Source organism: Lytechinus pictus, chromosome 1 (assembly GCF_037042905.1).
Source record: "Lytechinus pictus isolate F3 Inbred chromosome 1, Lp3.0, whole genome shotgun sequence".
NCBI classification, from domain to species: domain Eukaryota; kingdom Metazoa; phylum Echinodermata; class Echinoidea; order Temnopleuroida; family Toxopneustidae; genus Lytechinus; species Lytechinus pictus.
In genome coordinates, this window is record NC_087245.1 from 15164094 (window position 1) to 15190357 (window position 26264).

General features: G+C 34.6%; 1 protein-coding gene across 1 annotated transcript in view; it reads left to right on the forward strand.

The window, feature by feature from the left end:
• Nucleotides 1-25285, forward strand: part of LOC129263749 (sorting nexin-17-like) — a 31295-nt gene extending 6010 nt beyond the window's left edge. Inside the window, exons 2-12 of the mRNA XM_064096965.1 lie at nt 3933-4131; nt 6038-6213; nt 9550-9643; nt 11585-11669; nt 13126-13195; nt 14310-14402; nt 15268-15471; nt 17417-17632; nt 18277-18393; nt 20502-20561; nt 21105-25285. Coding sequence (XP_063953035.1) covers nt 3933-4131; nt 6038-6213; nt 9550-9643; nt 11585-11669; nt 13126-13195; nt 14310-14402; nt 15268-15471; nt 17417-17632; nt 18277-18393; nt 20502-20561; nt 21105-21197 — 1407 coding nt within the window. The 3' untranslated portion in view covers nt 21198-25285. The remainder of the gene's footprint in view (nt 1-3932; nt 4132-6037; nt 6214-9549; nt 9644-11584; nt 11670-13125; nt 13196-14309; nt 14403-15267; nt 15472-17416; nt 17633-18276; nt 18394-20501; nt 20562-21104) is intronic.
• The last annotated feature ends 979 nt before the right edge of the window (nt 25286-26264 follow it).

The window sequence follows — 26264 nt, forward strand, 5'->3', positions numbered from 1 at the left end:
TTTAATTATACAATATTTCAATTTTTACGAATTTGATGATTAGAACCTCCTTGCCTGAAGCACAAAATGTTAAAATAATGGAATTCCACGTGTTCAGGGAGGAATGAAACTTCATTTCACATGACAATGACGAGAAAATCAAAATATTTCACATTTCATATAATAAGATACAAAAGAAATAGTGAGTGAGTGATGTCATCAGTTCCCTCATTTGCATACCAACCGAGATGTGCATATAACTGTTTTGTGAAATGAAGCGAAACTTTAAAATGTCATAACTTTCTTATTTTACATCCGATTTTGATGAAATTTTCAGTGTTATGCTTGTTGAATTTTTCTCTTTTTATTCAAATCAAGTTTTTGTTGGGGTGGACTTGTCCTTTAAGAATATAAAAAATATATATGTTCAACATTTCAAAGTTGAGGAGTAGAGACTACATTATTGCTTTAACATTACATAGGGGCCGAAAGGGGCCTACCCTATGATTTAAAATGCGCCTCTTCATATGGACTTTCCATAATCTTTTCTTTAATGAACTAGCTTATCTTCATTTGTAATAATTGTGATGGATTCGTAAGCTATAGGCCTAATCTGTATCTTAAATTCAATTAGCTATTTTGTTAAGTACTGCAGATTTTTTGCTTTGTTTCACTGTTTCACATCTCAAGTTAGCCCAAATCCGACAATTAATTTTTATTGATTAAAATTAATCTCAGCAAAAAAAAAATAATTATAATGAAAATGAAATAAAAATAAATGAATGATTTACCATGTTTAACATTTTAGTTTTGTATCATGTTTTTTTTTGCTGAACGTTATAAACACGTTTTTTACCTTACTTAATTTCTTTTAAAGAAATTTGTTTTCATGTTGTTTAATTATCTATAATGAGAAAGCATGAGGGGTCAGAGAGATAGTGCCGCCCATTTCGATATTTAAAAAAAAATTAATGGAAATGGTGTGGGGATAGGACGGAGAATAAAAGAAAACATATAAAAAAAAATATTTGGGCCTACATTACCCCCGCACATAAAGTCCGGAGAAGTTAAAATGACATCTGTTTTTGTTCGTCTTGCCGTGCAAAAAGACGACCTGAAATTGATGACAACTAGCCCCCATATAAAAAATAACTTGGCGCCATCCCAGATAAAATGCATCAGTGTGCAACCCAAAAAAATGTTTAAAGGTGATATGTCAGTGTGGCTTGCCGTAAACGCATTTTCTCTCAGTTGGGCGATATCTCGTTCTTACGTAGAATGGTTCTACGAAAGACCCTTTTATGCAACAGGCCCCAGGTCTCTTTCTTCTGACTTTTCCTCAAGAGCAGTTCCATCAAGGCTGTAGTTGTAATGCAGGCTGTTTCTCTCATGTTTACATTGCATTGACTAGTGCACTTGATTGGTGTCAGCACTTGATAGGTGAATGAACTTTCTTAGATTGCTTGTGTGGAGAAATCTTTGAAAACTGAGACAGTCCCTGTAAACTGGGGCGATCCCAATGTTCTGACCAGCGCCTCTACTGAATGTGGCTTTAGTTTATTCCATTGAATTATCAAATGTGTGCAATTCCCAATGCTGGTATCGGTTCATTTAACTTAGTTAGGTAGATTCTATACTAACGTGTGCTTACTCTCCACGGAACCAGGGATTGCGTCCCATTTATGTGCGTGTACCACAAAAAACTGAAATGTTTGCCATCGAGATTTCTACTTTCCTTTTAAAAGATCTAGGGCCTAGCCCTAAATCATGATGTAAATGGGATACAAAAGTTCTTCATTTCTGACATTTTGAGTCTATGTGATATTGATTTGATTTTTAAACAAAAAGTCATTCCTTCGCCAAGCTACGAGACGCATATGAGGATATGCGTCTCGTAGCTTTGTAAAGAACAGAGAACAAGATGGCGACGTAAACATCAGCAAGTTTTTTCCCCGTCTTCTCAAAATATTTTTCTTGGTTTTTAATGAATTTTTTTTATAAAATGAAATATCGTATAAATTTCGGAAATGAAGTTGTATCCCATTTACATGATTTAGGGCTAGATCTTTCAGGAGGAAAGTAGAAATCTTGGGGGGAATTCTTTTTTTTTTTTGGTGGTACACGCACATGAATCCCTGGCTACTTGGAGACTAAGCATACGTTAGTGAATGATTATTACTCTCTAGGAGCCTCCTGGGCTTAATCAGAAAATCTGGGCTGAAAAAAAAAACAATGAAAAACAAAAAGTCAGAAAACAGGGAAATACATAAGAAATTTTTAAAAACAATAGAATACATAAGGAAAAATTATTGTGATACCAAATTTTCTTTAAAGATTATTTGATCAGAATCCTACAAAGAGCCTGTGAATATAAAGATATTAGTTTGGGGTCCATATTTAGTTAAATAGAGCAACTTTAAACTTTATTATTAAATTTACGAAATTCTATTATTAAATTAGCATAGATAAGTAATAATTAAAAAAAATCGATTATTTTGGAAAAATTAACTGTACAGTCATGTAGATCATGTCGTACACTACCACTTTGCAAATTTTTGTGGAGTTCACGCGATCATTGGCCAGGGCAGGTGCCTCCTGATCCACCTGCTCCGCCACCCCTACCCTATGTCATACATACTGATGCCAATTTTTATTGTGAGCCCCCTTTGAAATAATATTATGTACACTATTAGCTCTATTGTTAAGCTTTAAAATGAGATTTCAACTACATGTAGCTGATAGGACCAGGGATTGGTGATTTACATTCTGTTTTAAATGCTTTGTACTTCCATAGGTTTGTACACAGAATTAGAAAAACTGGGTGATATTTACAGTTGAGGCCAAAAGTTTACATACACCCATGGAATTCAGTGAAATTTGTTCGCTTGCCAAACATCGTAAAATTTTCAGAATCTTCAGAAATATAAATACTACCATGACAAATATGGTATCAAATAAAAGAGCATATTAAGCTCTTTCACATGATTGTGATGCCGTTGGGAGTATATTTCAGGGGGAATTTTCTTTGAAGAAAAAAGTAATACTCGTGCCAAATCTATTCTATTGTTTGTTATTATATTTTAAAACATTTTTTCATAAAATATATATAAATGTCAAATTTATGATTATATTACATTTTCTATCATGATATGTCACAACTGAACAAAAACGTGTAATCTGAAATGTTTGTGTTAAGAATTAACTAGCAAAAATATGAAATGTTTTGTCAAGTCTTGATTTTTAATTTGCCTAAAATATGAAAATTGGGGGGGGGGGCGAATGACACCTAAATATTTTCAGCTCCTGATAACAAAGCAATGTGATGATGGGGCATGACATATTCATCTGTTTGATATCAAATTCATCATGATAGCACATATTTTATAAGATACAGTAAATGTTATGATGTTTGGCAAGTGTCAACTTTTCTTTGAATTTCCTGGTTGTATGTCAACTTCTAGCCTCAACTGTATATATAGCAATTAAGGCCCAGTTAGATCCAAACAAGGAAGAGTTTTAGGTTTCCATCCATTCTTACACTGAATAATTGTCAGTGCCATTTTCCTATTGAAATTAAAAATAAAAATCAAATTATCTGGAAATAAAGGAAAAAACAACAATCCTTTCTCTTCCTGACACAGTGCGACGTCACGTTCATGTAGTTCAGGGTGTTAACATTTTTGTTAAAGCCTATTGTTGAAACCTGCTAATTTGACTTCGGCCAAAATGAGTTGAATTCAAACAAGTGCCATTATATCAGTACAGTGTAGACCACAAGCTATTAATAGTAGATTTGTACATGTATGCTCTAAATGCTTTATACCCCTGCTCTAAAGAAATTCTATGGCTCTGATTTACACCAATCAAGTGGAATCACTCATTTTCCTTGATGTATCAATATATATGTGAAAAATGCCCTTCCAACTGTAATTCTGGCTTCACTTTCCGTTCAGGTTTATAACGTCCACGTGAATGGGGTCTTCCACTGCTCGGTTCGCTACTCGCAGCTCCATGACTTTAATGAACAAGTAAAGAAGGAATTTGGCAACAGCTTTACGGGATACCAGAAATTTCCCCCCAAGAAGTTCCTATCCCTCACCCCTGCTCAGACAGAGGAAAGAAGGGAGAAGCTTGAAAAGTACATACAGATCAGTAAGTTAAAGTGTCTACATGTAGATCAGTTTTTGTCTCACCTGCATAGCAGAGCGAGACTGTAGGCGCTGCTTATCCGACGGCGGGGGCGGCGTCAACATCAATTCTTAACCTAAGGTTAAGTTTTTTAAATGACATCATAACTTAGAAAACATATGGACCTAGTTCATGAAACTTGGACAGAAGAATTATCAAATTTTACTGAACATCTTGCCTTGGTTTCAGGTCACATGGCCAAGGTCAAAGGTCATTTAGGGTCAATGAACTTAGACCATGTTGGAGGAATCAATTTTGAAATCTTAACCTAAGGTTAGGTTTTTGAAATGTCATCATAACTTAGAAAGCATATGGACCTAGTTCATGAAGCTATCACAAGGTAATGAAGTACTACTGAACATCCTGTCAGAGTTTCAGGTCACATGACCAAGGTCAAAGGTCATTTAGGGTCAATGAACTTCGGGCATATTAGGGGTATTTGTTGAATTTCCATCATAACTTTAAATTTTTATGGAGCTAGTTCATAAAACTTGGACATAGAGTAATCAAGTATCACTAAACATCCTGTGCGAGTTTCAGGTCACATGACCAAGGTCAAAGGTCATTTAGGGTCAATAACTTTGGCCATGTTGGGTTTATTTATTGAATTGGCATTGTAACTTAGAAAGTTTATGGATCTTGTTCATGAAAGGGTAATCAAGTATAAATGATTGTTTTGCACACATCTTAGATCACATGATCATGGTCAAAGGTCATTTTGGGTCAACGAACATAGTGAACATAGTATTTTATTATCATGTGAATGTTTTCTTTTGTGAATAATTATTCAATAGCTGTTTTCAAAGTCAGCACTGCTGCTATATCGAATTGCGTTATGCAGGTGAGACTGCCAGAGGCGTTCCACTTGTTATTATATTAATCAGTTTTATGTATTATGATAAACCACAAACAAATGTAATGATTAATCAATAAATTCAAATCAAATCAGTAAAAAAATAAGAACAAAAGACTTTTAGCATGTTATTGAAGTGAGAGATTAATAAAGGTCCCCTGACATACATGTACGAATTCATGTTATCTTCAGTTAATGTGTAGGAGTCTCTGCTTCACTAAATACCTTTTGAGTTTAGATGTGCATCATATAATTTCAATATTTTTATTTCATTTTTCTTGCATTTACCTGCAGTACACTACGCCCCGCGCCATTAAAATCCACTATATAATTTTTTGCCTCTTGTGATGTCACAGGAGGCAGAAATAAGCATAACAATACTGCTATGTAAAAACTTGCCATAATTATGTGCTATTGCTAACAATCACAAGTCTTCAAACAACACAAGGGCCTGCATAGCAACCATTCAAACTGTCATTTAGTTACTGCCTGTGAGGTGGTATTGTATGAAGACTTGTAATTGTTTCCTTGATTTTAATTGGCTCAGAGGCACTGTTGCTATAAAATAACTGCCGGATGAAACAGGAGTAATCGGATAAAACGTCAGAAAATCCTTTCATGAAAAGCTCCCCTGATTTGGGTTTGTTCAATTTTTTTCTTGTTTATCTATAAAATGAAATAAGCTTTTAGGTGGAATTGATGTGCAATTAGTAGGAGTGTAGTAAAGTGGTGCAAGCCTTCAAGCAATTCACTGATTTCAGGACCTGACAAATTCCCATTTTGGGCTTTTCAATCTTTCTATTGTGTAGGATATATTGGCCTTATTTTCTGGCTTCTTTCAACTCCAATAAATAAAACTTACTGGTACCCCAGACTTATGTATTTTTATTTCACAATGGCAGAGGAATAAATTTTGACAGTGTCCAGTTGAAAATCCATATTCATGTGGCTTACAACCTAGATTTTATTAGCCCTTTTGAAGAGAAAATGTTGATGTAATATTTTTTTTCCATGCAGTAAGTCAAGATCCAAGGATAGCAAACAGCGATATTTTCAATGGCTTCCTCCTGACATCACAGAAAGAGACAAGAAAGGAAGAACCTGAAGATGTTCAGCTTGAAGTCTTTATGATGAACGGAAGTAGGGTCAAAGTGGACATCAAATCAACAGATCAGACAGATGATGTTTTAGAGGTGTGTTGCCTTTTAATCTTACCTCAAATACAGTCCGACCTCTCTTATCCGGACACGTTGGGACCAGCACCAATCCGGATAAGGGATTTATCCGGATCTGGGAGACCCAATATTAAATACACGCAGCTGCCTCCCCAACAGTGGTAGCTACACGCAATCTATTGTAGTGGGCGTACAGACAGTATTCACTGCAGTGTCAGTGCAAATTATAGGCAGTATTTTTACGGAAAAGAAATCGATCGATGGCCAAAACTCTCGGATGATTTACCTGCTAAAATGATTGAGGTATACATCGAGCATACCTCGAAAGAAAGAGAATGACTTGATGAAACTAAGTTTTACAATTAGATGATCGCGGCGGGTATCACAGCTTCGCAATGTCAGCCATTGTTATAACTGTAGGCTCAAACATGATAGATGGCACTGTCAGTATTGAGGCCTGAAGCGCTAGCTAGCCAGACATGTGTTGTTTTTTCCCGGGAAATGAAAAGAGATTGTGATGAAATGTTTGCGCTGCGCCCTGATTTACTGGAAAATTATCCTGTGTAAGTTCTTTCGGTGATTAAGGCGAGATGTTTTCATGACAAATAATGTTGTTGTAGGTAGACTATATTTTAAAAAATGTATGTAATCAAAGTGAGTTTGCATATAGGATTGAGTTTAGATTGAAATCTCATTCCCCACGTACTAGATTGAATTGGAAAAAAAATCTTGGCAAGTGTGCATCCGGATGATAGAGAGATCCTGATAAGGGGAGGCTGGATAAGAGAGGTCGGACTGTACTAGTATTTGGGAAAATCACTTTGTGTTGAAATTAATAGATTCCATCATACAATGTCCTATTTAATCCAAAGCTATATTTCTGAATAAGATATGCATGCCATTTTGAAGGGAAGACCTTAGGGTTTGGTGTCATGGCAGCCATATGTTTGTTAGCTATTTTAGTATAAAATGTTTTATTGCCCCATTTGCAATTTCCATAAAATTTCAAAGTTATTGTGTACCGGATAAAAATGTTTAAGCTTTGGGAGAGTATTTGAATAATTGAACTATTTGAATCGTCTTCTGCCCATCAGAAATACAGTATCAAATATTTTCTAACTGAATGTTTTTCCCACAGTATATTCAAACGTCCATGTTTCTGTAAATATAAATTACAAAATTGCTATATTCAAACACAAAACTGGTAAGAACGCACAAACATAGGAAATTAATTTACATCACAGAATATACCAATATATACCAAAACAGTATTACAGTATGGTTCAGTCTGTGGGATATATATTAATTTTTATATTTCTTCACTGGTATTGCAGTTTCATATTGGCAGGTATACTGTAGCATGCATATCCATAGTACAATAAATACTCAATACCGTTTTCATGAAGTCAAACATTCTCAGTCTTGATATATTTTGCAATGAAAACTCTTTCGGAAAGTGACTTTGTACTATTGTACATATTTTTAGTCATATGTCATAACAGACATGAAGTTGATAAGATATCGGAACATGTTTTCAAAATAAACACAGAATGGAGATCATTTTGTAATGTTGACAAATCTGGAGAGGATTGCACTCGTGACCTGTGGATGAAACACCCAAGGTTTGTGTAAGGTGTTGAATTTTATATGTAATGTTGTTCACATGCTTGACACTTTGCAAGTATGTGCTCAGATCTTAATAGAGAGCCTTTTACCACGTAAGCACATTGGGTAAAAAGCACAGGGGTACAGTTCGTGATTTACAATCACATGCCATATAAAAAAAGTAGGTTCCAAGACATTCTTTGCCAAGTTGTACTTTTTGGGAATTAATGAAACAGAGTAAAAGTTCGATCAATAATTTTGTAGTATGCATGTAAGTGTTTAAATGGCCTTTATCATAAAACTAATGACGTCATAGAAATTAAGAGGGCTTAATCTGATTTAAATATTCACCAAATTCAATTTCCATGATGAATTAACAAAAACTGATATAATGAACAAGATAATTTATGCGAGATTAACTTAGAATAATGATCTTTACCAAAAAAACTTTAAGTAGAGGAGGCAGCCAAGTGGTTATTAGCACCCGTTGTTACCCATTGACCTCAAATTGTTTTCATTGTTTCATTTGGCCTGAATCATCCCAGACATAGGCTTAATCAATTAAATGTGAGGATCTGGGGTTTGATTCCCCACTAAAGGCACTTCTAACCTCATGCAATGCATTTTATGAATATTTCAGTATTTTCTGTTATCATACTTCTGATTAATGTTGAGAATATTTGTGTATGAGATTTTTTATGGCCCCGCAGACGAAGTCCGGAGGGGGCATTAAGCGTTGCCCCTGTCCATCCGTCAGCGGCATACCCAAGATTTTCCAAAAGGGGGGCAAATTTTTTGGAGGATATTTCGTCCGCGAAAAAAAAAAAAAAAAGGTCTTCACGTTCAAAAGAGGGGGCACACGTCGTTTTTTTTTGCATATTTACATTACAAATTATTAATTTTGCTTCTCAAAAGGGGGGGGGGACGTCCCATGGATTAGTTGTGACTCGTCAGGGGGGCAGTCTGCCCCCCCCCTTAGGTACGCTAGTGCCGTCCGTCCGTCCCCAAACTTGGTTTCCGCACAATTTTGTGTGGTGGTAGATGACACCAAAATACAGGCTAAGTTTGAATTCGAAGTCTGCAGGTCAAAGGTCACAGCTCATTAAATATGCAAGTTGGTTTCCGCGCAATAACAAAAAAAATATTGAATGGATTTTAAAAAAATTTGGTGTATAGCTAGATGACAGCAAAATACAGGCTAAGATCGAATTCGGAGTCCGCAGGTCAAAGGTCACAGCTCATTAAATATGCGAGTTGGTTTCTGCATGATAACGTATGAAATATTCAACAGATTTTAAAAAAATTTGGTGTGTTGGTAGATGACAGCAAAATACAGGCTAACTTTAATAGAATTCAGAGTCCGCAGGTCAACGGTCACAGCTCATTAATTATGCGAGTTGGTTTCCGCGCAATAACTCAAAAAGTGTTTAATGGATCAAAGAAAATTTTGGTGTGGAGGTAGATGACACCAAAATACAGGCTAAGTTCGAATTCGGAGTCAGCAGGTCAAAGGTCACAGCTCAATATATATGCGAGTTGGTTCAAAGGTCTAAATTTGTTCATTATATATATGCATATTGGTTTCTGCACGATATTAAGTTCAATCATATTGAATGAATTTCTGATCGCGTTAAGCGGGGGTATCTGTGTCCTTTGGACGCGTCAAATTTATAGTTTCTCTTAGAAATAATACTAGATAAATAATGATACAAAGTAGTAATCAATCTTTGTTTTTATTTGTTGATCCAGAGAGTGACATCAGAGATAGGTTTACCTGAGCAGTTCACCTACTACTTTGCTCTCTTTCTGGTTATCAAAGACAAGGAGGAAGAAGCTGGAACCAGTAAGAACCCTCTTATTAAACTCACCTAATGCTGCAGTCAAATTTCCCCTATGGTGTCCGCATGATGAGTAAAAACAGTCGCTTTACAGATTTCTATACCAAACACATATACAGGAAGCTGGTACAAAAATGATAAAAATTGCTGTTTTCAACTCGCCATACGGCCATCGTAAGTGGTATGAGACTATGCCATTACTTTGTGCAAACCACTGCAATGAGATTTCATAAATTAAATCATTTATACCCACTTAAACCACCAAAAAAAAATCAGTCAGAGTTGATAAGGTCATCTTACAATGCATACTTATTTTCAGAAAGGTGATATTAATCTAGAGTTGTAGTTGCATCAGAGCAGCCTTATGATCTTCTACAATCTTAAAGACCCTGACCGGTGTAAAAACAGTCATATATCAAAATAAAGGTAATGATTCATACAATACAAATATACCAAAAATATTACATATATATCCTTCCATTTCTGACAAATATTAAATAAAAATCAAAGAAACTGCTCCTCCAAAGTACGCTTCGATTGAGCACCCCCACGTCGCCTAGAAATGATGACGTCACGTTGTGTCAGGAGGGATGTGATTCCATAGGTTTGTGTACAAAAGCATTGGGTATTTTCTTCCATTTCCATGTTATGAATCCATATTTTTTTTTCGTTTTCAGATGAAAATGGCACTCAAAATTATTCACTGTTCAAATTGTTGTAAACCTACAACTATTCACTACCTTTTTTGTGATTTCTTTGTTTGGCTCTTATTGGGCCTAAATTGCTATGTCAGGAAAAGTTGTTATACATAATCTAAATGCAGATAGAATTGAAATCTGCGCCAAATAAGCAGGAAATAAAATATGGCAAAAACTAGTTCAAAACTGTAGATTTCATAAATTCAAGCTTGTGGGTAAAAATATATGTGATATCCCTCTGTGATAGAAGTGAAGAGAATGAAATGCGTTATCTGGAAAGCAAAAAATCACCCAGTTTTTCTGTGTACAAACCTATGGAATCACGACGCTTCTTACACAACGTGACGTCACGGTCTCGAGGCAGGTGAAAAGCACAATAAAGCCTATTTTCTAAGCGGGGTTCGAAGCCCGATAATTGGAATATTCACAAGCAAAATACTCAGCTGGGAAGCGGTGAAAATGCATAAAGCATACCTTGCTGTATTTAGTAGCTTATAAGCTTTCGATTGGTATATAATTTATCAATTTCATTTTCGGGTCCGGTCTGGATCTTTAAACTGATTTGGCATTTATTTTGGCTGTTCTAGAATGTAACAAACGTTAACTGTACACGTACTAGATTCATATGCAGTGTATTTACATATTATATTGTTTAGAACCTGAACAAAGAAAAACTTTGGTGCTTTTGCAATTTGTTACCAAAATTACATTGCAATAAATATGTTTTATTATTTTTCCTATACACTGTTATTCATATTTTAATCTGTCTTGGTCAATAGAACATGAGGCTCCCTGAAAGCGTTTGTAAACCTAGTACCCAATTTTATTTGCTACATGTTGCCAATCCATCCACCAAGTACAGATTATTTCCGTCATGCAATGAAAAGTGTGCAAAATAAATTGTGGTTAAATGACAAGAAAACAATAATATTGGTATAAAATAAATGTTCAGGAATTCTTTGTTAGAGACACAAGTAAATTCTGAATCACAAGATTTGCAAGTAGCATTCCCCTTCTAATGGGCGTTCCATCTGAAAACAGTCACCCCAAATCTTATAATAGGAAAGAAAAAAAATTGAGTCCTAGAATTTTCTTAGAATAAGAAGACGTCTTGTGAGGCTTATTGTATTGATGGCAATGATTTCTAGTGAAGTATAGATTTAACAATAATATCACCATGGAAATATGATATTGTTCAAGTTATTGGTAAAGTAATTTTGAAACAAATTTTGATCAATTATGTTTCAGTCATCAGAAGAATCCAAGATTTCGAATCGCCTTATATTTCATTGAAAGCTGCCACAGGAACATGCAAAATAGTCCTCAGAAGAAAGTGAGTATCAGAAGAGATTTTAAGAAAATAGATTTCCTGGGGGTCATTTCACAAATTTATGTGTACAATGTAAGGTACACATGACATTTTCTCCATAATATGAGCGTGATTCTGATAACCTTTTCAAAAGGTCTGGCGTCCTTTGGCAAGGCGTTAATCCACACTTTGCCACTCTCGACCCTGGTGCTAAATAGGTACCCGGTAGGATATGAAAGTCATTGTCGCTTGTCTAGTACTGTGTGCGCCTCACCGGCGACTAACTGGAATACTCCCAGGGAGTGAAGGATGTGCATACATTGTGTGCGGGAATGACTGATTGAATCCGATGACTGGGGTAATAATATATCTGTAAAGCGCTTAGACACGTTGTTCTGATGTATTAAGCGCTATATAGAAGCGGAATATTATTATTATTAAAATGTAGAATTGTCTATTCAGATGCATGTTAAAAGGTATTTCAATACACAAAGATCAGATTTCATCTGCAGCTGATGGGAATCAAAATGATTGAGAATCTTATTCAACATCCACGGAAGGGTCACCAGTTATGTGTGAGCAGTTACATACCTGTACATGATATCTTGCAATTTATATTTATAAGCAAATATCCAGAAGGCTGCACTATTTCAATTCCTGTTAAGTACATGTAAACTAAAAACAGTGTACAAACTGAGAAAGATAAGGTTGTGTGGGTGCATTGCCTTTAAGGTATGTCAAACCACTTCTCTTTACTACTCTTGACCTTTTATGTCAGTATTTGTAATAGATTTATATTCTCTGAATGAGATTAGTCAATATTGAGAATCAACACACAATATTGAGAATCAACACATAATATGCATATGATTTGTCCAAGATATACAATGCGTGTCTCTGAAAGTTTTTTAATCTGTTGATAAATGTGTTTAATCATGCATGCTTGTGACGTAAAAGCATTTATTTCTACATGCTTCTGGAAAATTGAAAGCTTTTTTTCTTTTAAGGCTCTGTGGTAGAGCACCTGCCCTGTGAATTGGGAGTCATGGGTTCAATCCATATCTACAAAGTTCCCAGCCCATCAGGGAAATCAGGGGAAATTATTTTACTTTTTTCCAGTCAGGGAAAAAATCAGGGAATTTGATAAGAAAATATATCTCAAATCAGGGTAAAATGCCTCATCAGAGAAATTCTATAATAAAATATTAGCTTGAAGAGCAGCTAACAAAAACCAAGTTGCTGCCCTGAATAGATTATTACACACATGCTGTATGCACACTTACACTTAAAAGTGGACATTTATATCCTATATTCACACCCTGATACAGTATGTAGCTGATTAAGATTTGAGTCAAAATCGATTAAAACTAAAAATTCTTTTGCACATCCAACTATGGATTTCTTGTCATTTTTTTAACATTCCCATTAAGCTATCCCCCATACAAATGACAACCACCTTTTTTTGTTTGTTATCTTGCAGTTACTGGGATCCAAATTATGATAGTGATCTTCTTGATGATAGGGTTGCTCTACAGTTACTATATGTTCAGGTTTGTCTTTACCCATTGATTTACCTTTAGTTTTGTAAAGTGGTTTGTTTCAGGATTGTACAATGTATTTTTTGTGGTCGCTAATAACGAACACATTATTTAAAGTGCCAAGTGATAGTATCATTAAGAAGGATGTAAAGTCTGAAATGTGGAGAAAGAGAATTAGCACTTTCCTTTTTGACAAGCTGTAGGCAGGATTTCCTCTGTTTGCCGAATAGATCTCATGATCAGGTGTATGTTATGAGTGTTGTATCATCAAAGCTTGTTTAGAAGGATGTTTGAATAAAGGATGTAATAATAAGTTTTCAACAAATTAACTGCTGTATATTCATTCAGATCATAAAATTTACTATTATGCTAACTTTGCCATCCAATGGTAAATACCATGGTAATGCTGATCAACAGCCAATCAAAATTAAGGATTCCATACAAGTTACCATTGGATGGCAAAGTTACCATAATGGTAACTTTTATGGACAGGGCCCTGATATGTAACAAATTATTGCAGTGTAAGTCTTGTGTCAGTTCAATAAAATTATATCCAATATTTCCCTGTTATCTGTAATTTCTTAAGCAATGCTTAAAACACATTGTTCTTTGGATGGGATTTCAAATGAATTTTGGCAATGTGTAAGAAACACATTGTCATCGAATGATATAACTTCTCAATAAATCAGGAAATCCTACAAATCCCTCCTATTTTGCAGTTTCAGAGCAATGCTCATAAAAGGTGACATGTACATTGATCCCTTTTGAAGAATGCAAGACTTTGGGATGAGCCAGAATTACATTGTCATGGTAATTGATCCATAAGGTAGAAGAGGCCTACGGCTCACCATGCGGGCAATCTCGAAAAGAACTGCTACACAATGGAATGACAAAGAGGAAAACAGAATGTTAGATGAGAAAAAGAAGTCTCCCCCATCTTCAGTGTTTGAAAACTTTTTTATCTAGAAGTAGAGATAAAAATTTAAAGAGTAATAGAGAATACCATCAACACAATGTACTTTTCTGCCACTTTGATTGAACCACGTTTGTTGTCAATTTCCAAAGGCCAAGGCAGAACTGAATATGTGAAAAATCTTCATTATTTGTTTTTGTTTTCACTGTGTAGGCCCTTAGTGATGTTAGTAGAGGATGGGTGTTAGCTTCAGAAGATCAAATGGCCAGGTTACATTCCCTCAAGGCTAAGAATTCTAAGAAAGAGGTAGGTACTGTTACACACAGTTCTTACACATATCCTTCAGATATTGATGATTCAAGAAATCACCTAAGGATTGCATTTATGCTGAATTTTAAGTTAAACCAATACAACAATAACAACAACAAAAGTTCTTAGGAATACTGTTCATGCTCGACTGTTATCCTCTCAAGAGTGTTTAAGAAGTTGACAGATCCAACATCTTAAACATGACATTCATTGTTGATATATTCGAAGCGTTTAGTGTCCCCTCTCAGTAATGTTATTACTTTTCTTTTAAAATAACACTTCAAGCTCTTATTTCATATATTTAGCAAATCAGTATTATTCATATACATGTATAATGTAATCTTGTATTTAAATTGAATAGTGCACTTTTGGAGGAATTTACAAAAACTTAAATCGGCTTTAGCATATCTTAATGATGTTTCATTACTTCTCTGGAAACCATGTTTTGATTTACACAATAATGCATTTTGGAACATACCATTTTGTGAGTTTATTATCATTGTCCTAATCAATGTCTCTACAATTTCTTTGAGGAAGGACCAAACCAACTAAGGAATAGATCTTATGGCCCTGATAGATTGAGCCTAAGCATACCCTTTGTTTATTACAAGAAGTTTAAGAAGATCTACATGTAATCAATTCACTTACAAGATTACAACAAAAGAACTCCCCAAATTAGAAGTACCTCTTGAATGATAATTTTCATTGCTGAAGCCATTCAATGTCTTTTTTTTTCATTAGTTACATTGGAATCTATATCTCTTTTCCTTTCACTTTATGATTTTATTTCATTATTTATTGTCCTCTTCTCTCCCCTGCCTATCATTTGATGTGTTTATCTCTCTCTTGTACCTTTCTATAGTATATCAAATTTGCACAAACCCTTAAGTACTATGGCACATTGCAGTTCAAGCAGTGCACAGTCAACTACCCGGAACCAGAGACGAAGACAATTATCAATGCAGGTAACAAGGAACTCTACTTCAGAGTTGAACTTCCAGACAAGTCAACCAAAGAGGGCATCTTCAAAATCACTAGGATGAGATGTTGGAGGATAACTAATAGTGTAAGTCTCCTGTACCAAAGTGTGACATAAAATTTCTGGGGTTTTTTCGTGTATTTCAGCATTTCCACAAACATATATTGGGAGAGCATGGTGAAAACCTACAAATTTGACATATATTAGTTAATGGTGGCCCAAGGTAGATTCATATTTTCATGTCATCACATTAATCTGGGGAATGTTTCCTGAAGAGTTACTGCTATGATACCTTTGCCATTATGGCAACGACCATGGTAATATTGCTCAACAGCCAGTGAAAGTCCATGCTAGTTGAAAGGAGTCCTTCAGGCTGAAAATAATCAAGCAAAATTCACCAAACATAATGCTGTTTATTTCATCGAAATCTGTTAACAAATAAGAAGTTGTTTTTATTTCATTTGAAATTTGAGCAACATTTTGTGAAAACATATATACTGTTTACAGTGCGTATCAAAAAAAGAGTTTACACTTTGAAAAAGCCCTGGGAATTAAAAAATATACAACATGTGGATAATTTTGTCATATATTTTCTTGTGTTTGGATCTCATCTATCCATTGAAAGTAGAAGTTAGGACAGAATGTTTCACTTGAGTGAGCACTGTCCATTTTTGTAAAGCTCGCAGAAATGCTCGTTTTCACGCTGTGTCAAGGGGAAAGGGCGAAATCAAACTTACCATGCGAAACATTTCTCATACATTTCCCTTGCACTTTTAGTCAATTGAAATAAAACGGATACATTCAAGCATTTTGTAACAATTTTGCCACCCAAATTGAAATTTCAACACTTAGTAAGCACAACCTTTACCCTTTTTGTGCCAGCTGGATCTGAGGACATAACTGAATCTGAACAAAAGTTTATATCAGACATATCCAGCATTTTTTCATTAAGTTTTTATCATTTGAAGTGGGTTTACATTTCATTTTTCATGTAATACTTGTCTCTCCACACTTTTCCCCAAGCTTGACAATGATTAACAAAATAAAAATCAAGCCTTAGCCATTTCATGTAAATCACAACTCAGTGTAAAGCAAATATCGTCACGATGGCCTCGGTGTGTGGGGGAGTGGGGTGGGGCGCAGTGCATTCTTCGAAGTGTTTTGGGCAAGGAAACAAGTTTAAAAAGGTAAAGGATATCTTCAAATCAGTTTTACCAGCTAAATTCCACGTGTTCTTCATGATTAAGGTATACCTTTATTCGCATAAGTATTTCAAGGTTCTGCGCAAATCATTTTTCACTAACTTTTCAAAAGTAAGTGGTGCTCACTCAAGCGGAAATATTTTTCGACAGTTATATTGTCATTTGCTTAAATGGATCTGTACCAATGTTAAAATGTGGAAAAATCTTCAGGATATTTTTTTGTATAATTTTACAGGATTTTTTCTAAGTGTAAACTTTTTTTTGATACGCAATGTATATGCACATGTCATGAATATACATTAGGTAAGCTGATTATGTCATGTACCCTCAACCTTTCTTACTTTATTACATGAATTCATATTTTTCATATTTTCACAAATGTATGTGTAAAAATACATGTATAAGTTGTAGCAATGATTATCTTACAAAATTGCATTTCTTGTCCAATTTTGATGAAATATTCAGTGTTTTATTTGTCTGATTTTATTTCATCCATTCAAATCACAATAATTTTTATCGGGAGTATCCTTTAATAATGGCAAAGTTAGAATAGTTGTTTAGTCTTTATGAAATAGCTTCCAGATGACCCTCTTCAGTTAGGTTCCATGTCGTTTGCTCCTGCGACAATTGCTCCTCTATTTGAATTACCAGCTTCAACGCTGGATTTTTAACACTACCCAACTGTGAACCCAATGTTAAACCTAACTTAAAACCTTGTGACCTTTACCTTAACCCTACGTCTTAGACGAAATGAAGCTCGGAGCTACTGTCGAAGGAGCAAATGTCGTGTCACCCTTCAGTAACCTTGTATTTTGTGTTGATACACACAGGCTGACAAAGAGGCAAGGAGAGCGTCTGGTGCTGAACCCATCGTGGTTGACAAGGACAAAGACAGTCAGCTTGAACTGTCCTTTGAGTACTTGGTAGCAAAGAATAAACTGCAGTGGGTCACTATTAGTAGTCGGCAGGCCATTCTCATCAGTCTATGTCTCCAGAGCATGGTGGATGAACTGCTACTTCAGAAGAAAGGAGGACATCTTAAGAGGGTATGTGAATGCTTGATAGAGTATGTAAATGATTGAGAGGGTATGTGTACTCAGAACCAAGCATGCATAACAAGCATGCAGAGTTAGATATGTTGTAATATCTTATGGAAATACACAGTGCATCAAAAACAGACCTTGGTGAATGGCTATCCCTGAAATAACAACCTACTTTTGCCATTTTTTGGGCAGCAATTTTCAATCTGGTTTCATGAATTTTATGAAATAAAAGTTTGAATCATGATTATCATGACATGATTTACAGAATTTGCACGATTTTTTTTTCAGAGGTATTTAATGAATTTTTGTCAAAATATAGTAGTTCCATAATACTGCTGTGGTGTGACTAATGCACAGCATGTTTTTATTTGAGTGTATACACAAGTGCCACATGTAAGATCAAGGTAGTTTATCAATGGATGTGTACACGACTTTTTGCATGCTAATGATGGACTTCATTTTCAACTCTGTTCAGCCGCAAAGCAGAGTATACAGTCACATGTCCCATAAAGCAGTTCAAAATTTGCGATGGTCAAGTTATCAGACGTATCTTTATGTCTTCTCCCGTAGTCTTGCAAGAGGTAACAATAGAAAGTTGGGTTATGACTTGAAATGTTTGTTTTCTGTCACACTCTTTCTCTCTCCAGCCACAAGACAGAGTAAAGGGTCCCACAAGGCAGTTCAAAGGACGAGATGGTCAGGTGATCACGTCTATCTCAACGTCAAGTCCTGTAGTCAGGCCTGAGATACCCAATGGTGCACCTGTAAGTACATCAATCATTAGTATAATCAAAATATCCAAAATAATATACAAATAATGAACGTTTATGAGTTCAATGGACAGAATCTTCATGAGGTGAAATATTAAATGATCCATTCAACGAGGCGTAGGCATGTTGAATGGATCATTCATTCCATCTTTCACCGAATGAAGTATTCTGCCCATTGCACAAATGAAAAGAACATTCAGTATTTGCTGTATATGACACCTAAAAATAGGTCCTTGTCATCTGACTTAAAATAATTTTTCAATTAAAGTGCATGCAGTACGAATGATGTCTTTGTCTGTTAGTTGTCGCAGCCAACACGCGCACTGCACTGCAGTGTTTTTATGTGTAGTGCCGATGGTCTCAGCGCGCGTTCAATGGACAAAATCATATGGATCCAAAATTGCACGGATGATGATGTCATTGTAAAATGGGCTGAATGATCAATATCAAACAACCAATCAAATGACAAGGATCTATCTTAATGTCATATAATATGCAATCAAGAATAGAATCTAAAAACAATAACCCATTGATATGTAATGATTTTCATTTAAAACTGATGCCAAAATTATATTGGCTTTGTTGTTTGGCTAAATTTTTTTATATGACTTATCGTCAATGGTCATCTGAACTGTCGTTCAACAGTAGGGGAAGGCGGGGTAAGTTGAGCATAGGGGCAAGTTGAGCCACCACCCCCAGGCCAATAATGAATGAGTCAGACATTGTGGTGGTGTCATGTATTGATGACCCATTACATAACCCTTTACCCAACCATATTGTTTTCGACTTTGAAACAAAAAGTACTTTTTCAGACATAAAAATACAAATTTCAGCCAAAAAAGTAAAAAAGGATGTAAAATAGAGGAGTGCTTTTTACCCACACACGTTCTTTAAATATAATAAAGAAATAAGAACAATATTGTTAGTCCAGGTATGGATCTTCATTCTTGTCTTAGTCTTTTAAATGATGGATGCATAATAAATGTGTTGATGTGAAAATATCGCATTAAGTTCGGACTGGGGTACTTTGAGCCAGCCAACATGGGGCAAGTTGAGCCATGGTAATTCTTATGGTAATAAGAATGAAAAATTAAAAAAAACTCAAAAAGCCATTGATATGCAGGCAGAAAGGTGTAAATTCACATGACAGTTCTTTTCCTTTTAGAGGATGTTAGTATTTATAGAGAATTAGCAAGTGAAAAGACTTGAAATGAAAAATTGACATGCTGCTTCTTCCCGCAAACATTTTGTACATAGTTTTTTTTGGCTCAACTTACCCCAGAAGGTGGCACAACTTACCCCATATATGGGGCAAGTTGAGCCATTTGACATCGATTTTTTCAAAGGTCACAATGAATTTCAGTGTGGGGGTAGAAAGTTATATATAGGTGAAAAATATTTCCCAAGAATCAAATTTAAAGGTAGGGTACTTATTTCTACAATACTATTAGTCACATCAATTCTAACATGCAAAATGCAAAAAGTGTCACAACTTACCCCGCCTTCCCCTACACATAAGACAGTGCAAACCCATTTCAGAGAAAATCAACTTCAAAGTTTCTTGTAATTCCCACGCTTTGTTCCCCAGCCTTACAACATTTTCATTGCCAGTAAAATAATGGTTGGAAAGACCAAGACAATCGCTTGACATTGGTATCTTTATTTTTACACAAAACCAAGAATCAGAGAAAATATCGAAAAAGAGCTACATGCTTGTAATTTTGGTTTGAGCGGCTTAGATTTTCCCTGTACAAAAATGCCATCGGGGAGACAGCAACCCTGACCGCGATTTCAATATCCACGATCAAGCAAAACATTGTATCGCTCTTTCACATGCAAAGTCAATGCAGTGCAGAAGAGATGGTATGGCTGACCGCCCATTTGCATATATTCAGTGCGCGCAACTGTTGTTTGCTTTGCTACAGGTACACGTTTCCAATGGGATTTACGCATCTTATCAAAAATTTGTATGCCATCCCTATGAACATCACCACATATCTCAGGAACTAGAATAAATTGCTGCCTAGAAATTTAATTAGCACAATACAAATCAGTTTGTGGTTATGCATGTTTATCAAGAGTCGGTTGTTTATTGCACACAGAGCCCTACAGAAGAAAACAAGACAGCATCAAAGGCAATTGACTCTGTAAAAAAGATATCGGTGAGTAACCACTTACGACAATGAGAATGGGGGGGGGGGGTAGACTGTTGATTGAGTTAATCATGTTTTAAGCAATACCCCTGGTATTAGTGCATGAATAGCACTGATTTATTCCTGGCTACACTCCTTAGACAATAGTATATTGTCAATAGTGAAGTGAAGTAGTGGATGATGTATTTGTTTTATTTTTCACATCAGTCTTGTTAACATGCAACTTGCAGTTGTTCTTACAGTAACATCAGCATTTATTGTGTTGTGACACATCTAAAATAATTCAAAGTATTAAAAGAAAATGGTCTCATTATTCTATTTAACCCATTTTCTGTATTTGACTGTATAATTTGTTAATTAATCATAAAGTATTATTCCTGCTATGGCATGGGTGAATTACTGGCTGTCTAATTGTGCAAATAGGACAATTAAATGGTAACAATACTTAACAAATTTACTCTGCACAAATCTGGTTAGGGCCCTGGACGCACAAATATTGTACAATCATGATTCCCTATTCATATTGTGGATTTGATTTCATTTCTCTTCTAGGAGAAAATTCAGAGTGCTAGTGGAAAGACGCAAGGTGCATCAGCTGTGGTGGAGAATGAAATCTTTGAAGGCATTGGTGAAGAGGACCTTTGAACTTTGGGGTGAACTCTTCATTTTCTTGCATACGTTTTGATATATAGTATCATGTATTTCATAATGTAATTATCAAAACACACTGTGATATTCTGATTATGAGAGAAGATTTTCGCGGGAATCAATCAGTGTAATAAATCTAAGAATGTTGTAAAAAAAAATACCAGACTTATGTTTATAAATGAGATAACCAAAATTTTCTTTGAACTTTGTAAATATGTACATGAACATATATAAATGCAAACAATGTACAATCACGGGAAAACTGAGCTCGGGGGTGTTTCATCAACATTTTTGTCCGACAAGTTGGCAGATCTGACAACTTTCCTTGATTTTGATTGGCTGAGAAGCACTATTACTATGGTAATTGTCGGATAGGATGGGCCTTGTCAGATAAAACGTCCGACTTTCTTTTCATTAAACGCTCCTCAGATATTACTTTGAAAATTAGTGCTCCATTTTATTGCTACATCAGAAAGTGATTGTAAAAATTGTTAAAGGAGTTTGAGCTCATAGTTTATATTCTGCTTTTAAGATGAAAGAGAAAGAATGTGATATTACTGAGAATTCAGAGAATTCTTTAAATTATTATAAAAAAAGAGAATTACAGAATTGGCTACAAAGTACATGTAATTTTACATTAGGCAAATAATCTTATTTATATTATATAGAGAATGTACAGTAATGCAAAATTAGATATTTTTGATTATCTTTTCCTGATTTTGTCAATTTTTTATCTTATATCTTTCATAAATCATTTCATTTGTGTTTTCTTTCATGTAATATATCTACTTGTGTGAGTCTCTGTCATTTTATGCACATGTATCATTTTAAACAGTAATGGAGGCTTAAAAAATATGATTTTAAAGATGAAAGTTTCAAATTACTTGCATTTTGTAATTATCCTGTTGAAAAGTGATTTTTTTTTTTTGTCTCTGTAAGTACTTTTATTGATTTCAGTACCCTTCAAATCGTTTGCACTGGAGGCAATATCATGAAGATTTTTCCTTCTGTTTACGATATTGATTTGTTGCTATACCTTGGCGCCAAATTCTATAGAATTTAGGTTGATTGGATCAATCTCAACTTGATAGAACAAATAACAACTTATCATAGAACCTTATGTTTGTAGAGATGATTTTTTTTCTTCTCAAAATGCAAACTTTTTTGTTCAGGGACCGATCATAGTATGATATCGTAGACATGGATGTGGTGATCCGTAGTCGTGTATCGCCTGTAGATAATCACACTGTTAAGAGATGTTGGAACAATTTTAGCTCCACCCTTTTGTGAAATATGGCTTGCTTTGTGTGGTTTATGCCAAATGACTATTATGGTAGAGCCATAAAAATAAGATAAAATACTAATGCAGAACACAGAAAGAGCAGCAAAAGAAGCTACATTTCAAGTAATCTTTCTAATTGTTTCAGATTTTTCTGTTTAATTCTGACATTTTTTTCAGGGAAAAATTGGAACATAGGAAGTGATAGCTCGTAACATATGATACGTCTACTCTGTCCTACAGTAATGGTTTGTTAATAAAGGTGCTTGTGCTTGTGATTTAAAAAAAATGTTTTTAATAATGCAGCAAAGAATCACCCTGACTTTAGCAGTACAGCTGCTTTGCACCCTGCATTTTCATTTACAATTTGTTATCTTGTCATTTCATCTAATTTTTAATGTTTTTTTTTTTCTTTAAGATTAAGCTATGGAGGTTTGAGAAATTCCAAACCAATGTAAGGCTTGAGTATTTTCAACTTTTTATTGCTTTTTATATGATCTTCATGTTTGTATTTGAAATGAATTCTAATTGTATCTCACTGCGGGCCAGTATTTATGTAATACTAATATTCTAAATTGTGTATTAAACAACTCTCTGGACTACTCTCAATATGTAAACCCGTTTACATATCTTTGGTCATCAAGTTAGGTTGGAAAATAATTTTGTACCATAGTCTACATGTTCTTGTGCTGTAAGATCAGTAACTGTTACGCTCTGCCAGTGCCATTTTATTATACTGTCACATTTTTTATGGTTAGGTTAAGAACTTCATCTGCCTATAAAAATTCAAATGTGAGACCTGCCAATGAAGAAACAAAAGAAATAAAAATAATGTGCCTCGAAAAAAATTATATTATATAGCATATTTCTTACTCATTTAGATGAATGGAAATGAAAATATTTTGCATAAATAAAGCTTTGAATATTATATATATATTTATATGATATATTTTCAGCACCAAGTATCATGTATATTATTTGCCTATAAGCAAGAAGTGTGCACCTGCTATGTACCATGTAAGTAACACAAAATGGATCCAAAATAAGACAGATATGTAGCTGTAATGTATTAGAAACTAACCATAAAACTTGTTTGTGTATTGCTTATTTAATATTTAAAGGTAATGTAAATCCCAAAGGTTGGTTGGGGTACAAATAAATTTGCACTTAATACCGCAACACAGCCAACAGTCTAAATTTCCCAGCATTAATCGCAATACTCCGGGCAACATGTCTTCTGGTTCAGCTTTCAAGGAATAGCCTTTGAACAGAAAATTGCCAACATAGGAATTCCAGTCAAATAGCCATTCCCCACGAATAGGTAACTTGTACAGGGGGCCGTTTCATAAAGCTGTTCGTAAGTTAAGAACGACTTTAGTACGACTGGTGATCCTTTCTTATGCACTAAACCATTGCCAATGAACATTTTGGTATATACCATTTACCACAAGAAATGATCACCAGTCTTTCTTAAAGTCGCTCTTAACTTACGAATAGCTTTATGAAACACCCACCAGGTAACTCACCCTATTTCATATATGTCAAAGGCAAGATGAGATTTGTATACATTGCTTGTTACCGATAAATTAGACATAGTATTAAGTCTCTAGATATTTTATAGGACGTTTATACATTGTTGAATGAACAGGTATTTAGTTACGGTATGTTCCTTTGATGCTTTCCAGATACTTATGAAAATTATCTCAAACAAAGACACATTCTTTGTTTATGTACAATTGGAGATTGATATTGGCATCAGAATGAGAAAGGTTTTCAACAGATTTACACTTTGGAAAATGCTCATTATGCCCCTTCAATAGGTCAATTGTAAACCTTTTCCAATTACCACAGAACAAGTACCATACCGATTCTAAAAACAGCAATTGTACCACATAGGCATGATAATGTTTTGTGTGCTTCCAATATTCTTGTAACATACTTTGGTCACAGATTCCAATGGATTATACACACATGAAGAGACATGTAGAGACCAGTAAAAAAAGAAAGAATGTTTTGCAGCTACCATATGATATTATTATAATATGTCCATGTATATACATGTGATAAGACAAGAACATTTCAGTATTCTATATTGTATTAATCGATTGTAGATATGTTCATGTATAGTGATTGTATTTAGACCACAGTTGAATGGTGTTAGAATATATCCATGTAGATACATCATGTAGTATGGGTTGGTTCAAGTCAGGGTGGAATTTTTATATGTATGTTAGATCAATATATATGCCTAAAATTGCCAATCAGTTTTTTTTTTAATGAGTCAAGAGAGATACTGATAAAGATAGTTTTCATATTTTTTATTTAGTTTTAATCACTTTTGCTTGTCATGTTTCGGATGACTATTTCTCTATGAAAGTGATTACAAAGAATGCCACTGTTCAGACAACAGTAGGAATTTCTTCTTTATTAACATATTTAATGGCCACAGAAAGTATATTCATCATCTGTAAAGCCAATGTCCATTGAGAAGTTTGTAGCTTTACACTGATTCTAAAAAGCAACATCTGGCATATTATGTAATTATTATTTTTTTTATATAGATGAGATGTTTTATTGATATTTTATGCATTGCATTGTGCATATATGTTTTGGACCTTTTTTCCCCCAAGGGAAACCAAATTTGCATGATTTTTATGTTCAGCGTCCGATGTATCCCTTTGACAATGATAATGGGAAATCATTGATCATTGAGAGAATATGTATTTTGTCAGAATCTTGTCTTCATATGCAGCGTTTTCTAATGAAAAGGTTATCCCAGTGGTTTGAAAATCGGAATAGGGTTGTTTTGCATGAATTAAAAAAAGACACTGTATAAAAGGAAGAGCCCATCGATCAATGTTTGATTTTTAAATGAACTTTTCACCCCTTGGTCTTCCAATAGTCAGCATCAATTTACAGGGTAAAAGTGATTGTTGTTAAAATTTTGAGCAGATTTTGTACTTCTGGAGAGATTTTGTCTAGATGAAGCGAAATGAAAATTCCCTCCTCAGATTACCTTTATTGATCTTGATATATCTCTGATTGCAAGTATGTCAATATCCACAAAAAATGATATTCAGATACAGAAGCTTTTCTCTGTAAATTTCTTGAATTACAATCTTTTGGGAAAATTGTTTGATTTTGTATTTATCTGTACTTGATACAGGTTATGTCATTCCATTTCATCATTCTCAGTTAAATTGTTTGCATGGATTTTTCAAATGTTAATACGAGGTTTAGTGTGTGGATTATAATCTTGGTACTCTCAGATACTTAGTTTTTTTTTCTTATTTGGAAACAGAAAAGGGATAAAAAGGAAAAATAGAATAATAGCCAAAACTGATTCTGATGTAGTATTTTGAACATCAAAACGGTCATTTATCAACATTTCGGATTACGAATAGAATACGTATACAAAATCAAACATTTATGCATTTGTGAAAAACAAATTCTTTTTTTGTCTTGGTTACAATTTTTGAAAAGTTTTCATTTTTTTCTGCATTATGGAAATATAGCAACATTTTGAACTTTTGTTTATTGTGTGTAAAAATTTAGTACTTATTTGTAATAGTTTTTAGTTTTCGCTTTGAAAAAAAAAAGGAAATTTAACACCTGATTTCCATACCAATGTATTGAAACTAAGAGGCATAGTTAGCTTAGAGCAATGCTGCATTTTTCAGAGCCATAATTTAGGCGGATGATATGCAAATTAATTACTGGTAACATTGCCGACCATAATTGCTCTCAGCTTGCTCTGCCTCTAGCACAAGAAACTGCTGTAGTGG